Genomic DNA, 20374 nt, shown 5'->3' on the forward strand with positions numbered 1-20374 from the left:
GTTGCTTCTTAGGAAATCTTCTTCTTTGCAGAAAACTTCCTTTTTTTGCAAAAAATTCACTGTTGTATGTTTATTCTTGCATATTATAACAAAGCACAATTCTTGGGTCCAGCCGTCCTTAACTACTTCCCAGCAGTGTTGATAAAACTCAATGGGAAATTGTCAGGTCCAGGGGCCCTATTAGAGTCCATACCAAAAAGGCATTTATAATTTCCTTAATAGTAAAAGGTCTAGTTAGAGCAGCATTGTCATCTTCACTAATTTTCTTATTGTCACCCCACAAGCCAGGAGATCTAGGAAAGAGATTACCAGGAGTAGACCCAAAAAGGGTCTCATAATAAGCAGTTGCATGATTAATCAAATCATCAGTACCCTCAATCGCACCATCACTACATTCAAGAAAGTGATTGATCATTTTTCTTTTGCTAGTACTAGCTACTTCATGAAAGTAAGCAGTATTATTATCCCCTTGGAGCAACCATCTCTCACTAGTCATTCAAACCAATGAAGTTCCTCATCAGCATAGATATTATGCGACTCAACTAGGATTTCAACTTTTGTCCTAAAAGTCTCAGGATCATGAACAATAAGTTCCCCAAGACTCTCCAGGAACTTGCAATTCTTGCTTCCTCTTTATTATGCCCAAACACATTAGCAATTTCCACCCACTCTATGGAAGGAAAAAGAGGAGGTGCCGGAGGTTGAAGATAAACAGTAAAAGGACGACATTTGTTGAATTTGCATCGTATGGCTAGGATTGAATCGACCAAAATATTTTCTTGTTTTCCATCTCAGACTAAAAAGAAAGTAAATCTATCTAAACAAAACTGCCCAAGTAAACCAGTTCAAAAAAAGAACGAGTTACCCAAGTAAATTAATCTGCGGTTACAGATATTGATCGAACTCATGCGGACCTACCTTGGTCTGCCCATCTTCTAGCAAGTCGTACTTCCAGCTATCAGCTCCGTCCACGCCGTCCACGTACTCCCGTCCCTCGGCCGCCGCACGCCGGCGCTTGGCCACCCGGTCGACGACACGGTCAAGGGCGACGTCGAACGCGTCTTTGAAAGTAACCCCCTGGGCCGCCGGGTGCCGGTACAACACGGTGGGTATAAGTTGGATGACCCGCTCCCGCATCTGCGCCACCTTCTCCGGCGGTATCCTGCTCAGCACCTCCTCGATGCTGGCGTTCCGCTCGATCACGTCGCCGTGCGGGATGAACACCGAGTAGCTCCGGTGGTCCCTGGGCAGGTGCCAGGTGTACTGGAGGTAGGCGGAGATGGGGTGGAAGAAGACCGGGATGCAGCCGGCGAGGATGGAGTCGAAGGTGGACTTGCGCGTGTACCCGTCGCCGCGCGGTTGCATGCAGAACTGGGCGCTCTCCAGCAGCCGCATGGCGTGGCCGGGCACGTAGTGGTTCAGCTTGCCGAGCAGAGAGCAGCGGCTCGACTTGCCGCACTGCTCGATGATCTCGGCGCGCTCGGGCCCCATGCCGTTGCCACGGGGACGGGGCCAGCCGGCGAAGCACCAGAGCAACGCGCGGTCCAGCCGGCGCATGCGGTCCTGCCAGCCGGTGACCTCGGCGTCGGAGGAGGGGTGGAAGTGCGACGGGAACGGCACGGCGAAGTCGTTGCCGTGCCGCGTGCTGGCCTCGGTGGTGAGAAACGTGGCGTTGCGGATGGCCAGGTCGTAGGTCATGAGCGTGTTGCCCCAGCCGGTTGAGTCCGGGCTGCGGAGGAAGTCCCATGTTCCCCGCCCCGAGACGAGCAAGTGGTCGCGCCCGCCCATGGCGCGCCACTCTGGCCGCCGCGCCAGCCAGTCCAACAGGTCCCGAGACAGGGCGTCCCGCACCGCGAGGTCGTTGTTTCCCAGGTGCATCGCCGCGTCGAGGCCGGCGTAAAACGGGATGTACACCACGGCGGCGGCGGCGGGGTCGGCCGTGAGGCACTCGTACCGCCGCATCCGGGCGTGGAAGATGATGCTCAGCATGAACTGGTCGGTGTCGTAGGCGCCTTGCTCCGGCAGCGACCCGCCCTCGCCGCCGCCCGTGATGGGTGGGCCGAACCCGTCGTGGGACACGTCCTTGCACACGTCGGAGGAGGCCGAGACCCGGCGGCACCCGCTGACGAGGTCGGCGTTGAACCGCGGCGGCAGGTCGTACATGTACACGTACCGGCCGGCGCAGGGGTCCCGGCGGAAGAAGCGAGACGCCGAGAAGAACGCCGACGGCTTGAGCTGGAGCACGGTGGGCGCTGCCACCGCCGCGCTGCCTGATTGTTGCACGCTGGTAGAGAAGTGGTGGTAGAATACCAGCGCCCAGAAGACGGTGTAGAGGAGCGCGAGGTAGAACAGCCGGGACGGCCGCCGGAGGCCTCTCTCGGTGTTCTGCTTGCCATCGCCGTCGTCGGCGGAGTGCTGCTTGCCGTCATCGTCGTCGACTGCGGCGTCCAGGTCCCACTGGAGGCTACGCGAGAAGGGCTTCATCGGCGTTGCTGCCGTGCTTGTGCTGTGTGGCATTCGGCTAGGGCTAGCTGCTCCAACGTTAGCTCAGCGTCACTCACTGTGTATGGGCAGACGGCAGGGCGCTAGTACAAAACCCTTGTTTAATTAATACTGTAATCTTTTTCCATTAGAGCATCGATCGAGGTTACTCGTATTCGTCGTCGAGTTGACCTCATTAATGGTACTGCAGACACACGCATGTGCATGCATGCATGTATATGCACGGTGGCAAAGTCTTGTGCTTCGAGCAGCTTTGGATCCCGCGTGCGTGTATTACAAGGCCATGTACTAGTAAGTTAACGGTTTTGCTAATTTCCTGGTACCTTGAAATTCCACCTTTTTGTTCTTCCTATCTTTTCGAGCGCACTTGAATGAAAAACCAACCCCACTGTCTATCTTAGGCTGGTGGTAGTGGGAGTTTCATAGGTAGTATCATGCACGTCAACTAAGTAATTTTAATGAGGTGTCATAGAATTAAATAAAGAAAAAGATGTCCGAGTATCATATCATGATACCGTATCATATTAAATGATGTGCTATTTTGTGTCATGCATGACAATAAATGTAATCCTATATGATATCAACATATAATACCATGCATTACGGATGAAGTCTCATACACTAGTATCATACTCACTCCGTCCGGTGAAGAGTGTACATTTGGCTTCAAAATTTGTTCACAAAAGAGTGTATTTCTATCTTTCCAATGCACTTTAAATAGAAAAAATATTTCTCCCTCATTACACGATAATCAAGACCAATAACAATCTACACATGGTCTTCTTAATTTGTACATGCACTTATTCATTGGAGGTTGGGTAATTAAAGAGAAGAGAGATGGTGGCTTACACCTTTCCAATGCATTTTTTATTTCACTCCCCATTACAACCAGCCTTAGAGGAAAGTCATAGTCTTATTATTCATCTTAGAGGGAAGCCACAACCCCATCATCTTGAGATTAGCCACAATGGGAGTAACTTCAGCAGTAACATCGAGTCCAACTCAACAAATTTGCTTATGTGGCAATGAGTTAATGAGGAGAGAGGTAGTTTCAGTAACTTAGCTAGTTACTGTAACATCACATGTCCCAATGCAATATGAGTCTATAACCTAATAAATAAAGCTTTGCATGTTACCACATTTATATTACTATCCATTATGAAGGTAGTAATATAGTCTAGGGATATGTGTATGTTACTCTCCATTGTGGCTAGTCTGAAGGGTGAGGTGTGTGTGCGTGCGCACATGGGGTTGTCGGAGTTGTTCATCATGGAGCGGGGTGGCGGCCAGCATGGCAATGGAGGAAAGTCGAGAGGGAAGCAGGGCGGCAACAATCGCCGGCCGCGGGGGTGGAGGTAGGCGGTTAGGTGTGAGTAGCCCGTGGGGAGGCTGAAGAAGATGATATGTTTCAGGCTGTTGGATTAAGACGTGGAGGTCTAGATTTTGCAGGCATGTGAAAAATAAGAGAATATCATACGGAAACCAATACTTGATGAAAACCGATGAAACTATGAGAAAAAGATGTTTTGAAGTTTCAAAAAAATCTGAAAAAATACAGGATGTTAAGAGGATGATGTTTTATTGCCACGCAAAATTTTAATTTGAAACACATAGCAAGATGTGGTTCACTATTCAGGGCTGAATTTGTCTTTTTCATATCTCACATCTCGTAATGTGTTTCTACTTGAAATTTTACGTGGCAATAAAAGAACACCCTCTGAACATTCTGTATTTTTTAATATTTTTTCAAAACTTTAAAATATGATTTCCGCGAAGTTTTTATTGAATATTAGTTCATGTATGAACCCCCCACCCCCTCCCTGAAAAATAAACGCTCCTATAAGTTTAATTATTATACTAATTTACCTGCGCCGAGCTGCCATCGTCGAGCTTTGGATCAGCTTTGGAACCGTCGAGCAGCTTTGGAATCATCTAGCAGCTTTGGATCCCGGTCTGTTTACACTATCTTCCACATTTCCGTGGGGCACTGGAAATTCTAGCCATATTGTACCTTGTCTCGTGATTAGTGCTAGTAGTTTTTTTTGTTTGCAAGCTTTTTTTTTAGCATCAGTACAGACACAAACGCTCATATACACGCGCATACACTCACCCCTATGAACGCACGCACGCACACCCTACCCCTATGAGCACCTCCGAGAGACTGAGCCGGCATATCATCTTGAGATTTACGAAGTCACCGTAGGCGCCTCGTCGTCGACGGGAACGTCTCCTCCCACTAAAAGCGCATCGCCGGAAATCCTGAAATAAATCCAAGAATACTGCGGGCACCAGGATTTGAACCCTGGTGGGTTGGGGATACCACTATCCACCTAACCAACTCAACCACAGGTTGTCAAATACTCCCAGGGCTAAGTTAGTTTGAACGACGTGATTTTCTATACTCTTTATTTACTATATTTATTATGTATATTAACTTTGTCACAAATCAAACTTTATGACCTTTGGCCAAGGACATCCACAATACCAAATCAATAGCATTACAAGGATAGTTGTATCCCTAACCCATCAATGTTTCAAGTCCCGACTTGACATTGATGATCACATTTTTCTGTATTTATTTCCGGTCTTTCAGTGATGTGCGTTTAGTGGATGGAGACATTCTGAGTAGGATCAGTGGGCGTAGGTCCGAGTCCGAGTAGGATCACATCTCACTCATAGAGTTGGATCCAGCCTCACAAGTTCCTCCCCTTAAACGCGCGACCCCGTAGGTTCTCGTTCACTTGGTCACGAGTCAGATCACATCTGACTCGGCTAGTCGGTAGCGGCCTCTAGCAAAGCACACCGATCCAAGTGTTTGATGAAGCTAGTTAGGAGAACATGTACATCACACTTTTGTTCCCTTTGCCACACGATATATTTTGTCGGGCTCAAGGCGAGTCTGTAATCCTTGTGCTAGCCCAACCACTTTCTGGTTCCAGTGATGCCGACCACAAACCAGATAATTTCATAATCCATGTAGAATGGTCATGCTTATCTTGGTTGGATCACATGAGGGGCCCAGAGTATATCTCTCCGGATCGGAGGGGGAAATCCCATATTGCTCGACCATGTCTTGCAGCATGGGTCTGGACAAGGCTAGAACCTACCTTTATAACTACATAGTCACGGAGTAGCGGCCCAAAGCAGGTCTGTTACCATCCCAAGTACATGAGCCAGCTCATGTCTTAGGACATAGAATGTATGTTGTAATAGAGACTCACAGATGACGTTTCGCCGCGTCATATGGTTGGGTCTGTTCTACTCGGACCTTATCTCGACTCGGATTCGACTATGACGAATCCAACCAGATCCTTCCGAATCCATATTATCCGACTAGCATCCAACGCTCCATGACTAGTGAGACCGAGTCATCCATCGTGTTATATGCTAGTCTAGTCGGCCGCACGTCCACACAACCTTTTTGACTAGGGGCCTTTTAGGATAGTCATCATATAATACGTAGTCCCACAAACAAGTCACGTACATGCTGATATACATCATCGATAATGTCCAAGGACTATCTTTATTCATAAGCACATAGGAAATATCATTATACATGATTGTCTCTAGGGCATATCTCCAACAATCTCCCACTTGCACTAGTCAATCAAATAGACATCGAATGTCCATAGCTCTAATGTGCCCCTCATGCTTGGGTTGTGGAAGTGGCTTAGTCAACGGATCTGCAACATTTGCATCCGTATGAATTTTGCATAACTACATCACCACTCTTTACGATCTTTTGTATCAGGTCTATGTGTCTGGTCTTGTGGTGGTTCCTCGGCTCCATATTTTCGATCTATGTGTCTGGTCTTGTGGTGGTTCCTCGGCTCCTTGGCTTGTGCGATGGCACTAGAATTATCACAATAAAGGTCCAACGATTTTGTCGAGGTTGGAAAAATACCAAGATCATCCAAAAAGTTCTGGATCCAAACACCTTCCTTTACAGCTTCACAAGCTGTAATTTATTCGGCTTATGTGGTAGAATCGGCCACCGTATCTTTCTTGGAACTCATCCAGCGCACTGCTCCTCCATTCATGACGTACACGAATCCAGACTATGATCGACAATCATCTCTGTCGGTTTGGAAACTAGCATCGGTGTAATCCTTTACGCAGAGCTCATCCTCACCTCCATAAACTAGAAACGTTTCCTTAGTCATTTTCAGTTACTTAAGAATATTCTTCACCGCCGCCCAGTGAATCTCACCTGGGTTGGCCTGGTATCTGCTTGTTAAGCTTATTGCAAAAGAAACATCAGGACTAGTACATATCATGGCATACATGATGGATTTGATTGTCGAGGCATACGGGATCCTACTCATCCTGCTTTGCTCATCAGATGTCGAAGGACTCTGAGTCTCGCTTAGCCTTATACCATGTGAGAGTGGCAAGAACCCTTTCTTGGCCTCACTCATGCTGAACGTTTTAACACTTTATCTATGTACATGCTCTGGCTTAAGCCGAGCAGCCTCCTTGATCTATCTCTATAGATCTTAATACCCAATATTTAAACTGCTTCACCGAGGTACTTCATCGAAAACTTGCCATTCAATTACTCCTTGACCAAGTTCAGCATCGAAACATCATTTTCGATCAGTAGTATGTCATCCACATACAAGATCAAAAACATTATCGAGCTCCCACTTAATTGCTGGTATAAACAAGCGTCCTCTCCGCTTTTGATGAAAGCGAGACTAGTGACGACCTCATCAAAATGAATATTCTAGCTCCGTGATGCTTGCCTTAACCCATAAATGTATCTCTTGAGCTTGCATACCTTACTAGTGCTCGTCGAATCGACAAAACCCTGGGGGTGTATCATATACACGTCAGCGGTTAAATTTCCATGAAGGAAAACCGTTTTGACATCCATATGCCATATCTCGTAATCGAAATATGCAACTATGGCAAGTATGATCCTCACTGACTTCAGCATCGCTATCGGCGAGTAAGTCCCATCGTAGTCAATTTCTTGGAGTTGTCCATAACCTTTAGCGACAATCCGAGTTTGGAACTGAACATTTCCATCCACATCACTTTTCTTCTTAAAGACCCATTTGCATCCAATGGCTGTTACGCCAGGCGGTGGATCAGCCATGTGCCATACTTGATTCTCATCCATGGACTTTAACTCGGAACCCATGGCCTCCAGCCATGCCTTGGAATCTGGGCTCAACATCGCTTCCGCATACGTGGCTGGCTCGTCGCTTTCTAGCAACAATACATCACGCACTCTGCACAATATTACCGGCCTGCGTGGTTCCGGTGCTGCTTCCACTACGTGTTCCCTGACCGACTCCGATATGATCTCATCACCAACTGAGTCACCCCAAGTGGTCCTCGAATTTCTTCGAGTCGGAACATCGTCCCACAGGCTTCCCGATTGAGAAACTCTTTCTCAAGGAAAACCCCATTCCGAACAACAAACACTTTGTTCTCTTCCCGGTTATAGAAGTTGTATCCCAAGGTTTCCCTCGGATATCCCATGAATATGCATTTATCCGACTTGGGTGTAAGCTGTCTGACATGAGTCGCTTGACAAATGCTTCACAACCCCAAATCTTTATAAAAGACAAACTAGGACTCTTCCCGGTCCACATCTCATGTGGTGTCTTGTCTATAGATTTTAATGGTACCCTATTAAGTGTGAAAGCTACAGTTTCTAGAGTGTATCCCCAGAATGATAAGGGTAAACCCATTTGCTCATCATAGACCGGACCATGTCCAAAAAGGTCAGGTTCCTCTGTTCCAACACGCCGTTTCTTTGTGCCGTACCCGAAGGTGTGAGCTGAGGTACTATACCTCAGCTTTTCAGATGATCATCAAACTCCTTGATCATGTACTCACCTCCACGATTAGATCGTATAAGTTTTATAGTCTTGCCGACTTGTGCCTCATCAAATAGATATTTATATCTACTCAAGTCGTTGGTAAAAGTCATGAAGTACTGATAGCCACCTCTGGCAGTTGTGCTTATTAGACCATGCACATAACTGTGTATCAGTTCCAATAGCTCAGACGCCCTCTCGCAACTCTTTGCGAAAGGAGGCTTAGTCATCTTGCCGAGGAAGCATGATTGCATGTCTCGAACGACCCAAAGTCGGGCGAAGTTAGTAGCCAATCATCACGGAGCTTCTTCATGCGTTTCAAACTAATGTGTCCAAGCCGGCAATGCCATAAGTATGTCAGATTTATCTCATTAGGCTTATGCCTCTTGATATTCATGTTATAGACCAATTCCGTTTCTAGATTCAATATAAATAGCCCATAAACAATGGGTGCATAGCGTGGAACATACCATTCAAATAAAACAAACAACTATTGTCCTTTAAATTGAATTCATAACCCTGACTCATCAAGCATGAGGCAGAAATAATGTTCCGACTAAGTGCAGGAATGTAATAACAATTATTCAATTCTAAAATGAATCCAAAAGGAAGCTGTAGCTGCATAGTATTGACCTCCAATGCAGCAACTCTTGCTTTGTTGCTGACCCTGATGTCAATCTCCCCTTGTGCCACATGCCTAGTTCTTACCGGCCCCTGCATCAAGTTGCAAATATGAACAACTGATCCGGTATCAAATACCCAAGAGCTACTAGGTATGTCAGCAAGGTAAATGTCTATAACATATGTAACAAGTGTACCTTTTCCTGAAGAAGCATTTCCGGCCTTCTTGCCATGCTCAACAAGCCATTTGCTATAGTTCCTCTTCCAGTGACCAGGTTCCTTGCAATGATAGCAAATGGCTCCGAGTCCGGTCCAGACTTCAGCGTAGTGGAGGAGGTTACCGTCTCCGTGCCCTTTGCCTTAGCCTTCTTCTTGGACCAACTCTTCTTGAACTTGGCCGATTTCTGCACCATCAACACTTGATGCATGCCTTTTTTTATATCCTGCTCTGCCACCTTGAGCATCCCATGCAATTCAGTGAGCTTCTTATCCATGTCGTGTATATGATAGTTTGAGATGAACGTCCCATAGCTAGGTGGGAGAGAACACAAAACTGCATCAGTAGCTAGCTCATCCAAGAGCGGGAAGCCCAACCGATCCAAAGCTGGCACGTATCCGATCATCTTGATCACATGCGGGCTCAGTGGATCACCTTGCTTCAGCTTGCAATCCATTAAAGATCGCCAGACATTGAACCTTTTGGTCCTAGCCTATACCTGAAACATGCTCACTCTCGATCATATCAAAAGCCCCAACATCTTCGAAATGCTGCTGCAAATCGGGCTCCATACAAGCCATCATGAGGCAGATGATCTCGTTTGATTCATCAACGAGTTTCTAGTAGGCATTCCTAGTTGTGGTATTAGCATTATCGGCAGGTTCCTCTGGAAGTGGATCCTCTAGAACATGTTCCCTTTTATTGTTCTTGAGAACAATTATCAAATGTATATACGAGGTGGAAAAGTTTGTTGCACTTAGTTTATCCTTTCCAGAATTGATTTCAATCCAAAGTTGGGTTGAGTAGGTGGTGCCATTGATCTACAACAGAAAGATATGCAATCGCTGAGCAATGTGTTTATGTAGAGTAATTCTAGCTTTAAACAGAAATACTCCCACTAAAGTCGGCATCCCTCCGCAAACTGTCAGTGATCCGGGGTCCGACTAGCGCATGCGACTAGTGAGCTTTAGCATCACTGCTAGCCAACATACCTATCCGGTAAGCAACTCCTTGCTAATCGTATCTCTATATGACTCCTGTCGGTTGGGTAGGTATCTTATACCCTAGCTCCCAACCTTCTTTGCCACAAGGCCCAAAACTGTTTTGATAGCCTTGTCAAGATAACCTGATGCAGTGCATGACCATGTCCGACACGAACCCTTCAGTTCAAGGACACCTAGTAGCACCTTTTACGAGCCCACTACTAGACGTACTTGACGTGCGAAGGTGCAACATCTGGGATGGAAATTTGCTTGATATTAACGAGGGATCTTTCTACCATGTTAAAATGCATAGAAACTAAGAAGCATAACAATCACAAATGAACATATATTATGAAATAGTATTGCTCCTTCATGGATGTTTTTCCAGGTCGGCTCCAACTCCAAATACCATCTAGGAACTCCATCTTGTTCATCACGCCGGGACGCCAAGCCACCAATTTGATCTTTGTCTTCCAACTACAACAACTAGTAATGAATTTTACTAAGAATCACAAGTCGACAGGCAGGTCCTTGTACATTATAATGACATCTCTTTGGCTCCTACCGGCTGAAAAATCATGACACGCTGGCCATGTATAATTTACACACATGCATTACATACACATGAGCCATACTATTCACATCAAACCTGCAAAACAAAGTTATGCATAGAATCACATTTTACCGGTTTGAGTGATCGTGTATGAAATACAAGACACTACTCATACGGCGGTCCCGCTAGCCGGTTAGTGGGCGGGATACGAAATACAAGGCGCTACCCACATGTTTTCATAAATCACAGATCACATTTGAACTCCGATCATGCCGAATTTTCCGATCTAACGATCTCATCGATCATTGCGAATCCAATTCGGATTTACGTTTCACTATTAACCCCGATGGCAGATACTGACTGGTAGGGATAGGTTGTGTCATGACCTCATCAATTTCGATCATTAGAAAACATAACCTCGTTGATCCCCATATGCAGTTGATCTCATCAACCGTGCACATAGCCTATCTCATAAACGACAAAAGATCTCATCTGCCGCCTCCACATATCAAATATGCATCCGATCTTAATCAAAATCCTATAGAAGGGGCTCTGATACCAATGTTGGGTTCTACGATAGGGTGCGTCGACTGCAAATTAAAATTTCCAATGCGCAGAACAACCACGAACATGCTACGAGAATGGATCGCATATTGTTACCACTAGACGCGCAGTGTCGTGCAGTGGAAGAAGAGTTAGGGCAGCTCGTCCACATGGATCGTCTCCTCGTCGTTCGACCTCCCTCGAACAGCCGGTCGTCTGATCCCACGTACTGGTTTATTCTTGTTTCTTTTTTGGGTTTTCAGTTTTTTGGTTTTCATTCTATATTTTTTGTATATGTCAACAACATTTTTCTAAAAATAGGTTTAACTTCTTTCCGATACAAATTTAATATTTTTAATATATCATCAACATTTTTCAATACACATTTTAAACATTTTAAAATGCTTGATTAACAATTTTTATATACAAGATCAATATTTTTTGAATGCATGGTCAACATTGTTTCTCTAATTATTTTTAAATGCTTGATTAATTGTTTTCAAATAAAAAAATTAACATTTTTAGTGCATTGTCAACATTTTTTAGACACATTTAAGATTTTCAAAGGCTTGATTAACATTATTCAAACACTTGTTGAACTTTTTTTAAATGGTTGATTAGCATTATATATGATCAATTTGTTTCGTCATTTTTTAATACATGGTCAACATTTTTTCTATACACATTTAACATTTTCCATATGCTTGATTAACATTTTTCAAATACTTCTTCAAAATTTTGTCAAATGCTTTATTAACATTGTTATATACATCAAATTTTTCATCGTTTTCTCAAGACATGGTCAACATTTTCCCGTACACATTTAACATTTCCCAAATGCCTGATTAACATTTTTGAATTACCCATTCAATGATGTTTTTTGTCAAAATTCTAGATTAACATTTTTATATGCATGATCAAAAAATATCATTATTTTTTAATACATGATCCACAATTTTTCTATACACATGCAACATTTTTCTAATATTTTTTATAGAGTATTTAATGGGTATATTAATCTATTTTAAACTATAAACAAAAGTAAAAAAAATAAAACAAAAAACAAAACAAAAAACAGAAAAGAGGCTGTGGCCTGTAGCGCGTGTCGGCCAACCCATCTCGCTCGCCCGTTCAGCGAGTGGGAAGCTGTGAAATCACTAGTTAAGGAGTACTCCTTGCAAAGATCACTCTCACATCTTCAGGTTGTGATAAGTGGCGTGTTGCATGTGCGTTACTTATCACAACCTGTGAGTTTTCCCTTTTTTCGTAGGTCCTTTTATTCAAGGGTTTTTATCATTTATGCCATTGGTTGTGTCCCACTACTCAGTTTTGCCACTAGGAATTTCAACCGCTCAAAACTGCCATTGCTTTGTTAGACACATGTTCAAAAGAACCACTGGGCACCATTATTGTGATCTCAAATCTCTTTTGCCATGTTACAATGACATAAATACCTATGAACCAGCATGCCAGCTCTCCTTCTATCTTACTACAATAAAGTGTGGGGCCCACTTGATCCCAACAATGTTCTTGTTTTTCTATAAAATTATTCGCTTGGTTACTCCTGACAAGTGGGGCCACACTTATCATTGTGAGATAGAGAGAACTGACATGTGGGTCTAGGCTTATTTTTGTCATATAACATGGTCAATGAGTTTGATGTGAAATTAACTATGTCTAATGGCATTTTTGAGGAAACATCTAACGGAACGATGGCATTTTTGAGCAAACATCTCACGGATCGATGGCATTTTTGAGTAGTTCTAATTTCTAATGGCAAAACTGAGTAGTGGGACACAACTAGTGGCAAAAATGATAAAAACCCATTATTCAAAATGTTTTATCTCTTAAACCATGCGTCCAAATCTCGAACCGTTTTCATCGTTGGATTCCTCATGTCATGATCTTCAAAAATAGATCCCACTTTATAGGTTTTGACGAACTTTTTTTCATGAAAAAATGATGAAAAAACTGAACCAGGAGCACGATTTTTTTTCCTTTCCGAAAGAGGCACGACTGTGTCTCTCGTGAAAGCACAAACATGCCTCTCACGGAAGCAAAACCGTGCCTCTAGCGGAAGTAAAAAAAACAGGAAACATAATTTTTTTTCATTTCCGAGAGGCACGGCCGTGCCTCTCGCAAAAGCACAACCGTGCCTCTCACAAAAGCAAAACCGTGCCTCTCGTAGAAGAAAAAAAACACGTTAGAAAGAGATCAAACACGTAGCTACTGGTACATACCCTCAGCCCCGAGGGTGAACTACTCCCTCCAAGTCATGGAGAGCGCCGGGATGATGAAGATGGCCACCGATGATGGATCCCCCCTCCGACAGGGTGCCGGTACAGGGTCCCGATTGGTTTTTGGTGGCTACAAAGGCTTGCGGCGGCGGAACTCCCGATCTAGGTTATGTTCTGGAAGTTTGGGGATATATAAGAGGTGTTGGCGTCGGGAACAAGTTAGGGGGTCCACGAGGCAGCCACGAGGTAGGGGGTTGCACTCTCCACCCTCGTGGTGGCCTCAGGACTCTTCTGGTTCATCTCTGATACTCCGTGGGCTTCTTCTGGTCCGAAAACAATCTCCATGAATTTTCAGGTCAATTGGACTCCATTTGGTGTTCCTTTTCTGCGATACTCAAAAATAAGGAAAAACAGAAACTGGCACTGGGCTCTAGGTTAACAGGTTAGTCCCAAAAATCATATAAAATAGCATATAAAACATCCAAGATTGATAATATAATAGCATGGAACAATCAAAAATTATAGATATGTTGGAGATGTATCATCCATACATTTTTTCCATTATTTGATTTTCATGTCTTCAGCTGTTTTAGAAATCCGATATGGACATGTGTGATTCGTAGGATGACCTGACAGTATGTTCAAAACATCAAGGCGACCATTCTGAAACATCAGATGAGGCACACAATCCTTCGGGATTCTCTGTTGAAAAACATAGTAATAATTTCATAGTTAAAAAATGTAGTTCAGTTTTAGAAGAATTTATGCAAAACATGCACGGATGTCGTAATAGTAAAAAATCTTACCATGACATCTCCATGGATGTTACCGTAGTTCAACACGTGCACTAGTGGCGCGTATTGACCATAATGTGGAGGAGTTTGATAATACATATTGTAATTCTCAAGATCAGTACAAAATGCGATCAGATGATTTTTCTCATGATAGGTTAATTCTGAGCCATCAGTGTAGTAGGTTCTGTCTACCATCTTCTGCACATTCTTTGAAGAATGAAAATAAGCTGTCAATAGAAATAAGATGTCAACTATTTTGAAATAAACAATATAAATTACTTAATAACTATGTTTGAGAAACTCACATAGCGGTAGAATTGGAAGCGTATCAACAAGGACCCAAATGTCCATATTGTCTTGCTTGATGTCAGGATCACCAAGATCCATGGTGACAAGCATACCCTCATAAAAACCATACATCTTTCAAAGTGCTTCCCAATTTGTGTAACCAAAATGGGTTACACTCTCAGAATTGTACATATTTACTTCAAAATCCATACCATGATGGGTCCTTAGGTGAATTTTCTTTGTTTCGAAACTTTCATGGTCTTCAAAACCCGTCCTCTCCAAGACATAGCGTCTTGCATGGCATGGGATAAGCTAGTCGAATTGTAAAAGATGAAAATTACACGTTGAAATAGTTGAAGTCATGCTTAACTATGAAAAAAACACTTGTCGTCGTTGCGTACCGTTTCAACATTGAATGTCTCCTGGAGCTTAATGCTAAAGCGCCGATCTTCGTCCAGGTGAGGCCTGTCACACATACCTCGGTCGTCGTTGCACCAGCCGCACTCTCGTCCGATGACGACATTTCCTGTGTTCATAATTCTAAGATTAAACTTGTACAATTAAATATATGTACTACAAAAACTAAATTAGATCATTATTATTCATCACGGCATAATGTCGTTTAATTGTCTTTCTAGAAATTCCAGGTCACTCGATATTTCCTACATATTCTAGCACAAGTCATGCCAAAATTCACAGAAAAATCCGGCATGACCTTTGCTAAAAAAGGACATATCAAGCGCCCGAAATTTGTCGGAACAGAAATTAATTAACACTCCGGCAAAACATAGGCAAGCACATATCCTATTCGAGCAACACAAGATATACATGTTTTTATCTACATCATATGAGCATTCAAACTTGATGGTCATTGCATTTCAATGGTTGAAAATATGAACAAAAACATTTCAAAATATCTTATAGGACTCATATTGACATGGAGATTTGGCTAGTCTCACCTCGAGGTCGGAGGGGGTCGGTGACGGGGACGACGAGGGGGATGATGGAGGGGCTCCTTGGTTTCTGCAAAAACAAAAACCCTATAAGCTATCAACTAATCAAATGCATACACCTTGCATGGTTAGGTCCAACTTGAGCATTCAAAATAGGAGTACTTCTCCAATTTGAGCATTCAATAAGCAAAAGCAAATCATAAAATAAATATTTATTCAAATTAGCATGCATTCAATAAGCAAAAGCAAATCATCTCTTGCGTCCATACATCGTCGAATATTATCACTAATACATCTCGAATAGTATCATACATATAACATCACTAATACAACTAAAACCCTAGCGAACGACGGGTATCGGCGCGGGTGGTGGACACCCAAAGAGAAGGAACCATCACATGATCATAGCTCCAGTGAGATCCCTGAAGAACCTGCCCTCTAACGCAACCATGTAGCGACGGACGTGCGCGTCCTCCTCGCTGACATGGCGAAGTACCACCTCCGCGGGGTCCCCAAGCCTCTGCACCATCACTGGCCCACGCGACCGCCACCAAAGAAGGTTCGAGTCAACGACGGGATGGCTCCTCACCAAGCTGCGCCCCCTGGTAGGTAGCACCTCCCAGTACCAGCCCGACGGAGCCTAGTCCCGAACATGGCCCCTCTGATCAAGGTGTCCTCCGCCGAGTCGACGACGAGGATGCGGGAGAGGCATCGTCGACATCGATGCGAAATAATTGCTTTAACTAAAAAATAACAACTAAACATAAATTTTCTTACTAAAAATAAACTAGTTCTATTAATTCAACTAAACACTTACAATAAATAAAAATAAACTAGTTCTTACTAAAAATAAACTAGTTCAACTAGTTCTATTAATTCTCTTACTAAAAATACACTAGTTCTATTAATTCAACTAGTTCTTACTAAAAATAAACTAGTTGTATTAATTTTCTTACTAATTATATTAAACACTTACTAAAAATAGTAAAAAATACATTATACAATAGTAAAAAAACTATAGTAAAAAACAGGAAAAATAGAGATGGAGGGAGGAGGGGGAGGGAGGAGGAAGGAGGAGGGAGGAGAGAGGAGGAGGGGGAGGAGGCCAGTGGGATCGGAGGAGTGATGACCCACAAGTATAGGGGATCTATCGTAGTCCTTTCAATAAGTAAGAGTGTCGAACCCAACGAGGAGTAGAAGGAAATGACAAGCGGTTTTCAGTAAGGTATTCTCTGCAAGCACTGAAATTATCGGTAACAGATAGTTTTGTGATAAGGTAATTCATAACGGATAACAAGTAACAAAAGTAAACTAGGTGCAGCAAGGTGGCCCAATCCTTTTTGTAGCAAAGGACAGGCCTGGAAAAACTCTTATATAATGGAAAGCGCTCCCGAGGACACATGGGAATTATCGTCAAGCTAGTTTTCATCATGCTCATATGATTCACGTTCGTTACTTTGATAATTTGATATGTGGGTGGACCGGTGCTTGGGTACTGCCCTTGCTTGGACAAGCATCCCACTTATGATTAAACCCCTCACAAGCATCCGCAACTACGAAAGAAGAATTAAAGTAAACCTAACCATAGCATGAAACATATGGATCCAAATCAGCCCCTTACGAAGCAACGCATAAACTAGGGTTTAAGATTCTGTCACTCTAGCAACCCATTATCTACTTTACTTCCCAATGCCTTCCCCTAGGCCCAAACAATGGTGAAGTGTCATGTAGTCGACGTTCACAAAACACCACTAGAGGAAAGACAACATACATCTCATCAAAATATCGAACGAATACCAAATTCACATGACTACTTATAACAAGACTTCTCCCATGTCCTCGGGAACAAACGTAACTACTCACAAATCATATTCATGTTCATAATCAGAGGGGTATTAATGTGCATAAAGGATCTGAACATATAATCTTCCACCGAATAAACCAACTAGCATCAACTACAAGGAGTAATCAACACTACGTACTAGCAACCCACGGGTACCAATATGAGGTTTTGAGACAAAGATCGGATACAAGAGGCAAACTAGGGTTTGAGACGAGATGGTGCTGGTGAAGATGTTGATGGAGATTGACCCCCTCCCGATGGGAGGATCGATGGTGACGATTTCCCCCTCCCGGAAGGATGTTTTCCCGGCAGAACAGCTCCACCGGAGCCCTAGTGTCGGTGTCAAAACCAGCGGATCTCGGGTAGGGGGTCCCGAACTATGCGTCTAGGCCGGATGGTAACATGAGGCAAGGGACATGAAGTTTTACCCAGGTTTGGGCCCTCTCGATGGAGGTAAAACCCTACGTCCTGCTTGATTAATATTGATGATATGGGTAGTACAAGAGTAGATCTACCACGAGATCGGAGAGGCTAAACCCTAGAAGCTAGCCTATGGTATGATTGTTGTTGTGTATGTTGTCCTACGGACTAAAACCCTCCGGTTTATATAGACACCGGAGAGGGTTAGGGTTACACAAAGTCAGTTACAATGGTAGGAGATCTGCATATCCGTATCGCCAAGCTTGCCTTCCACGCCAAGGAAAGTCCCTTCCGGACACAGGACGAAGTCTTCAATCTTGTACCTTCATAGTCCAGGAGTCCGACTGAAGGTATAGTCTAGCCATCCAGACACCCCCTAATCCAGGACTCCCTCAGTAGCCCCTAAACTAGGCTTCAATGACGACGAGTCCGGCGCGCAGATTGTCTTCGGCATTGCAAGGCGGGTTCCTCCTCCAAGTACTTCATAGAAGATTTTGAACACAAAGTTAGTGTCCGGCTCTGCAAAATAAGTTTCCACATATTGCCATAGAGAGAATAATATTTTACACAAATCTAATCTGCTGACGTATTCCGTAGTGTGACACACCATGGCCAAGCCTTTATCCAAGTCATTTCATTATCCCACCTCAGCGCGTCATGCGAGGCGGTTTCCTTGGCACGTCTTGTTAAAGCAGAGATCGTGTCCCCTTATTCCGGGATTCTCATCAATACGGGCGTGGGTAACCCAACCGCGCCATTGATTACGGCGCTTGGAGATAAGCGAGTTTTACCAGGCTGGTGGGGACACGTAGTTGCGTCCACCCATATAAGGGGATAAGGATCCACCCTTTCACCTACACCTTCTTCCTCCCTTGCTTATCCATTCTCACGCACTTGAGCTCCAGCGCCCAAGTCCGCACTCCCCACCTCAACCTTCTCCAGCCATGTCCGGAGCGGGAGGCAAGTGGATGGTCTCCTCCGTCACGGAGGGACACATCAAAAAACTGAGGAAGGCCGGATACTTGTCTAACGACATTGCGTACCGGCTTCCCAAAAGGGGCAGCTCATCCCCACCCCTAGGCCCTATGAGAGGGTGGTGTTCCTCCCCCATTTCCTCCGCGGACTGGGCTTCCCTCTTCACCCATTTGTCCGGGGGCTCATGTTCTACTACGGCCTAGATTTCCACGATCTGGCCCCGAACTTTGCCCTCAACATCTCGATGTTTATCGTCGTGTGCGAGGGTTTCCTCCGCATCCGCCCCCATTTCGGCCTATGGCTCAAGACTTTCAATGTCAAGCCGAAGGTGGTGCGCGGCAACCAGGCGGAGTGCGGAGGCGCCATGGTGGGAAAGATGGCCAACGTCTTATGGCTCGAGGGCTCCTTTGTGGAGACCCTGAAGGGGTGGCAATCGGGGTGGTTTTACATCACCGAGCCGCGCGACCCCGAATGGTTCGCAACCCCCGAGTTTCGATCCGGACCCCCTACGCAGCTCACCTCCTGGTTGGAGACGGGCCTGTCGTGGGGTAAAAAAGGAGAGCTGACCGGACTCCAAACATGCGTCCAAACCCTGGTGGACAAGAAGCTCAAACTTGTCAACGTAGGCCAGGTTATGCTCATCCGCCTGATCCTCCCGTGTCAACAACGGGCTTTCAACCTGTGGGAGTTTGACCTGGCGCGGCACCAAACTCTGAGCAGGCTCTTCGACACGACGTACGAAGATGCCTGGAAGGTGCTTTTCAAGGGCGCCGAGGCCCCCGCATCTGCTACCGAGGATCGCGGATTCAGTACGCAGCGTCACGCTCATGCGGTAAGCTGTTTTTTCCTTTTACAAGGTATCAGTTTTTCATAGTTTGACTCCATGCGGGATCTAAGCTCCCTTACCTTTGACAGGATTGGCAAGTGACATCCGGACAGATCAACTGTCCGGCTCCTTTGCCCGAAGGCTCAGCGGATGCTCGCTTGGCGAAGCTGCTGGTTCCGGCACCCTATGTGGTGCCGGAGAAGAAGGCCGCGAGAAAGGCCACGGGGACTCGAAAGAGTGCCCGGCGCCAGGAGGTGTCGGATCCATCATCCGACGGTTCCAAGGCGCATTCCTCCCGTGAAGACAAGGAGGAAGAAGAAGAGACCTCTCCCCCTCCAGCAGGAGGAGAGAAGAAAAGGAAGGCCGCCCTCTCTGGGGAGGCCGGAGGGTCCAAGAAGGGGAAAACCCTTCCTCCGGACTACTCCACCGACGCCGGTGACGGCGGAGAAGAGTGGCCTGTTGGAAATATGCCCTAGAGGCAATAATAAAATGATTATTATATTTCCTTGTTCATGATAATTGTCTATTATTCATGCTATAATTGTATTGTCCAGAAATCGTAATACATGTGTGAATACATAGACCATAATGTGTCCCTAGTGAGCCTCTAGTTGACTAGCTCGTTGATCAACAGATAGTCATGGTTTCCTGGCTATGGACATGGGGATGTCATTGATAACGGGATCACATCATTAGGAGAATGATGTGATTGACAAGACCCAAACCTAAGCATAGCACAAAGATCGTGTAGTTCGTTTGCTGTAGCTTTTCTGGATGTCAAGTATCAT

General features: G+C 44.8%; 1 protein-coding gene across 1 annotated transcript; it reads right to left on the reverse strand.

The window, feature by feature from the left end:
* Nucleotides 1-757: 757 nt before the first annotated feature.
* LOC119270947 (xyloglucan galactosyltransferase KATAMARI1 homolog) lies at nucleotides 758-2524 on the reverse strand. Its single transcript, XM_037552944.1, has one exon. The coding sequence runs from the start codon at nucleotides 2515-2517 to the stop codon at nucleotides 886-888; it is 1632 nt and encodes a 543-aa protein (XP_037408841.1). The 5' UTR covers nucleotides 2518-2524; the 3' UTR covers nucleotides 758-885.
* Between the last annotated feature and the right edge of the window lie 17850 nt (nucleotides 2525-20374).

Source organism: Triticum dicoccoides, chromosome 3A, assembly GCF_002162155.2.
Source record: "Triticum dicoccoides isolate Atlit2015 ecotype Zavitan chromosome 3A, WEW_v2.0, whole genome shotgun sequence".
NCBI lineage: Eukaryota > Viridiplantae > Streptophyta > Magnoliopsida > Poales > Poaceae > Triticum > Triticum dicoccoides.

Bases quoted from the DNA above. Each gene is read 5' to 3' on its own strand.
- LOC119270947 (XM_037552944.1), bottom strand. From the start codon at position 2,517: ATGCCACACAGCACAAGCACGGCAGCAACGCCGATGAAGCCCTTCTCG.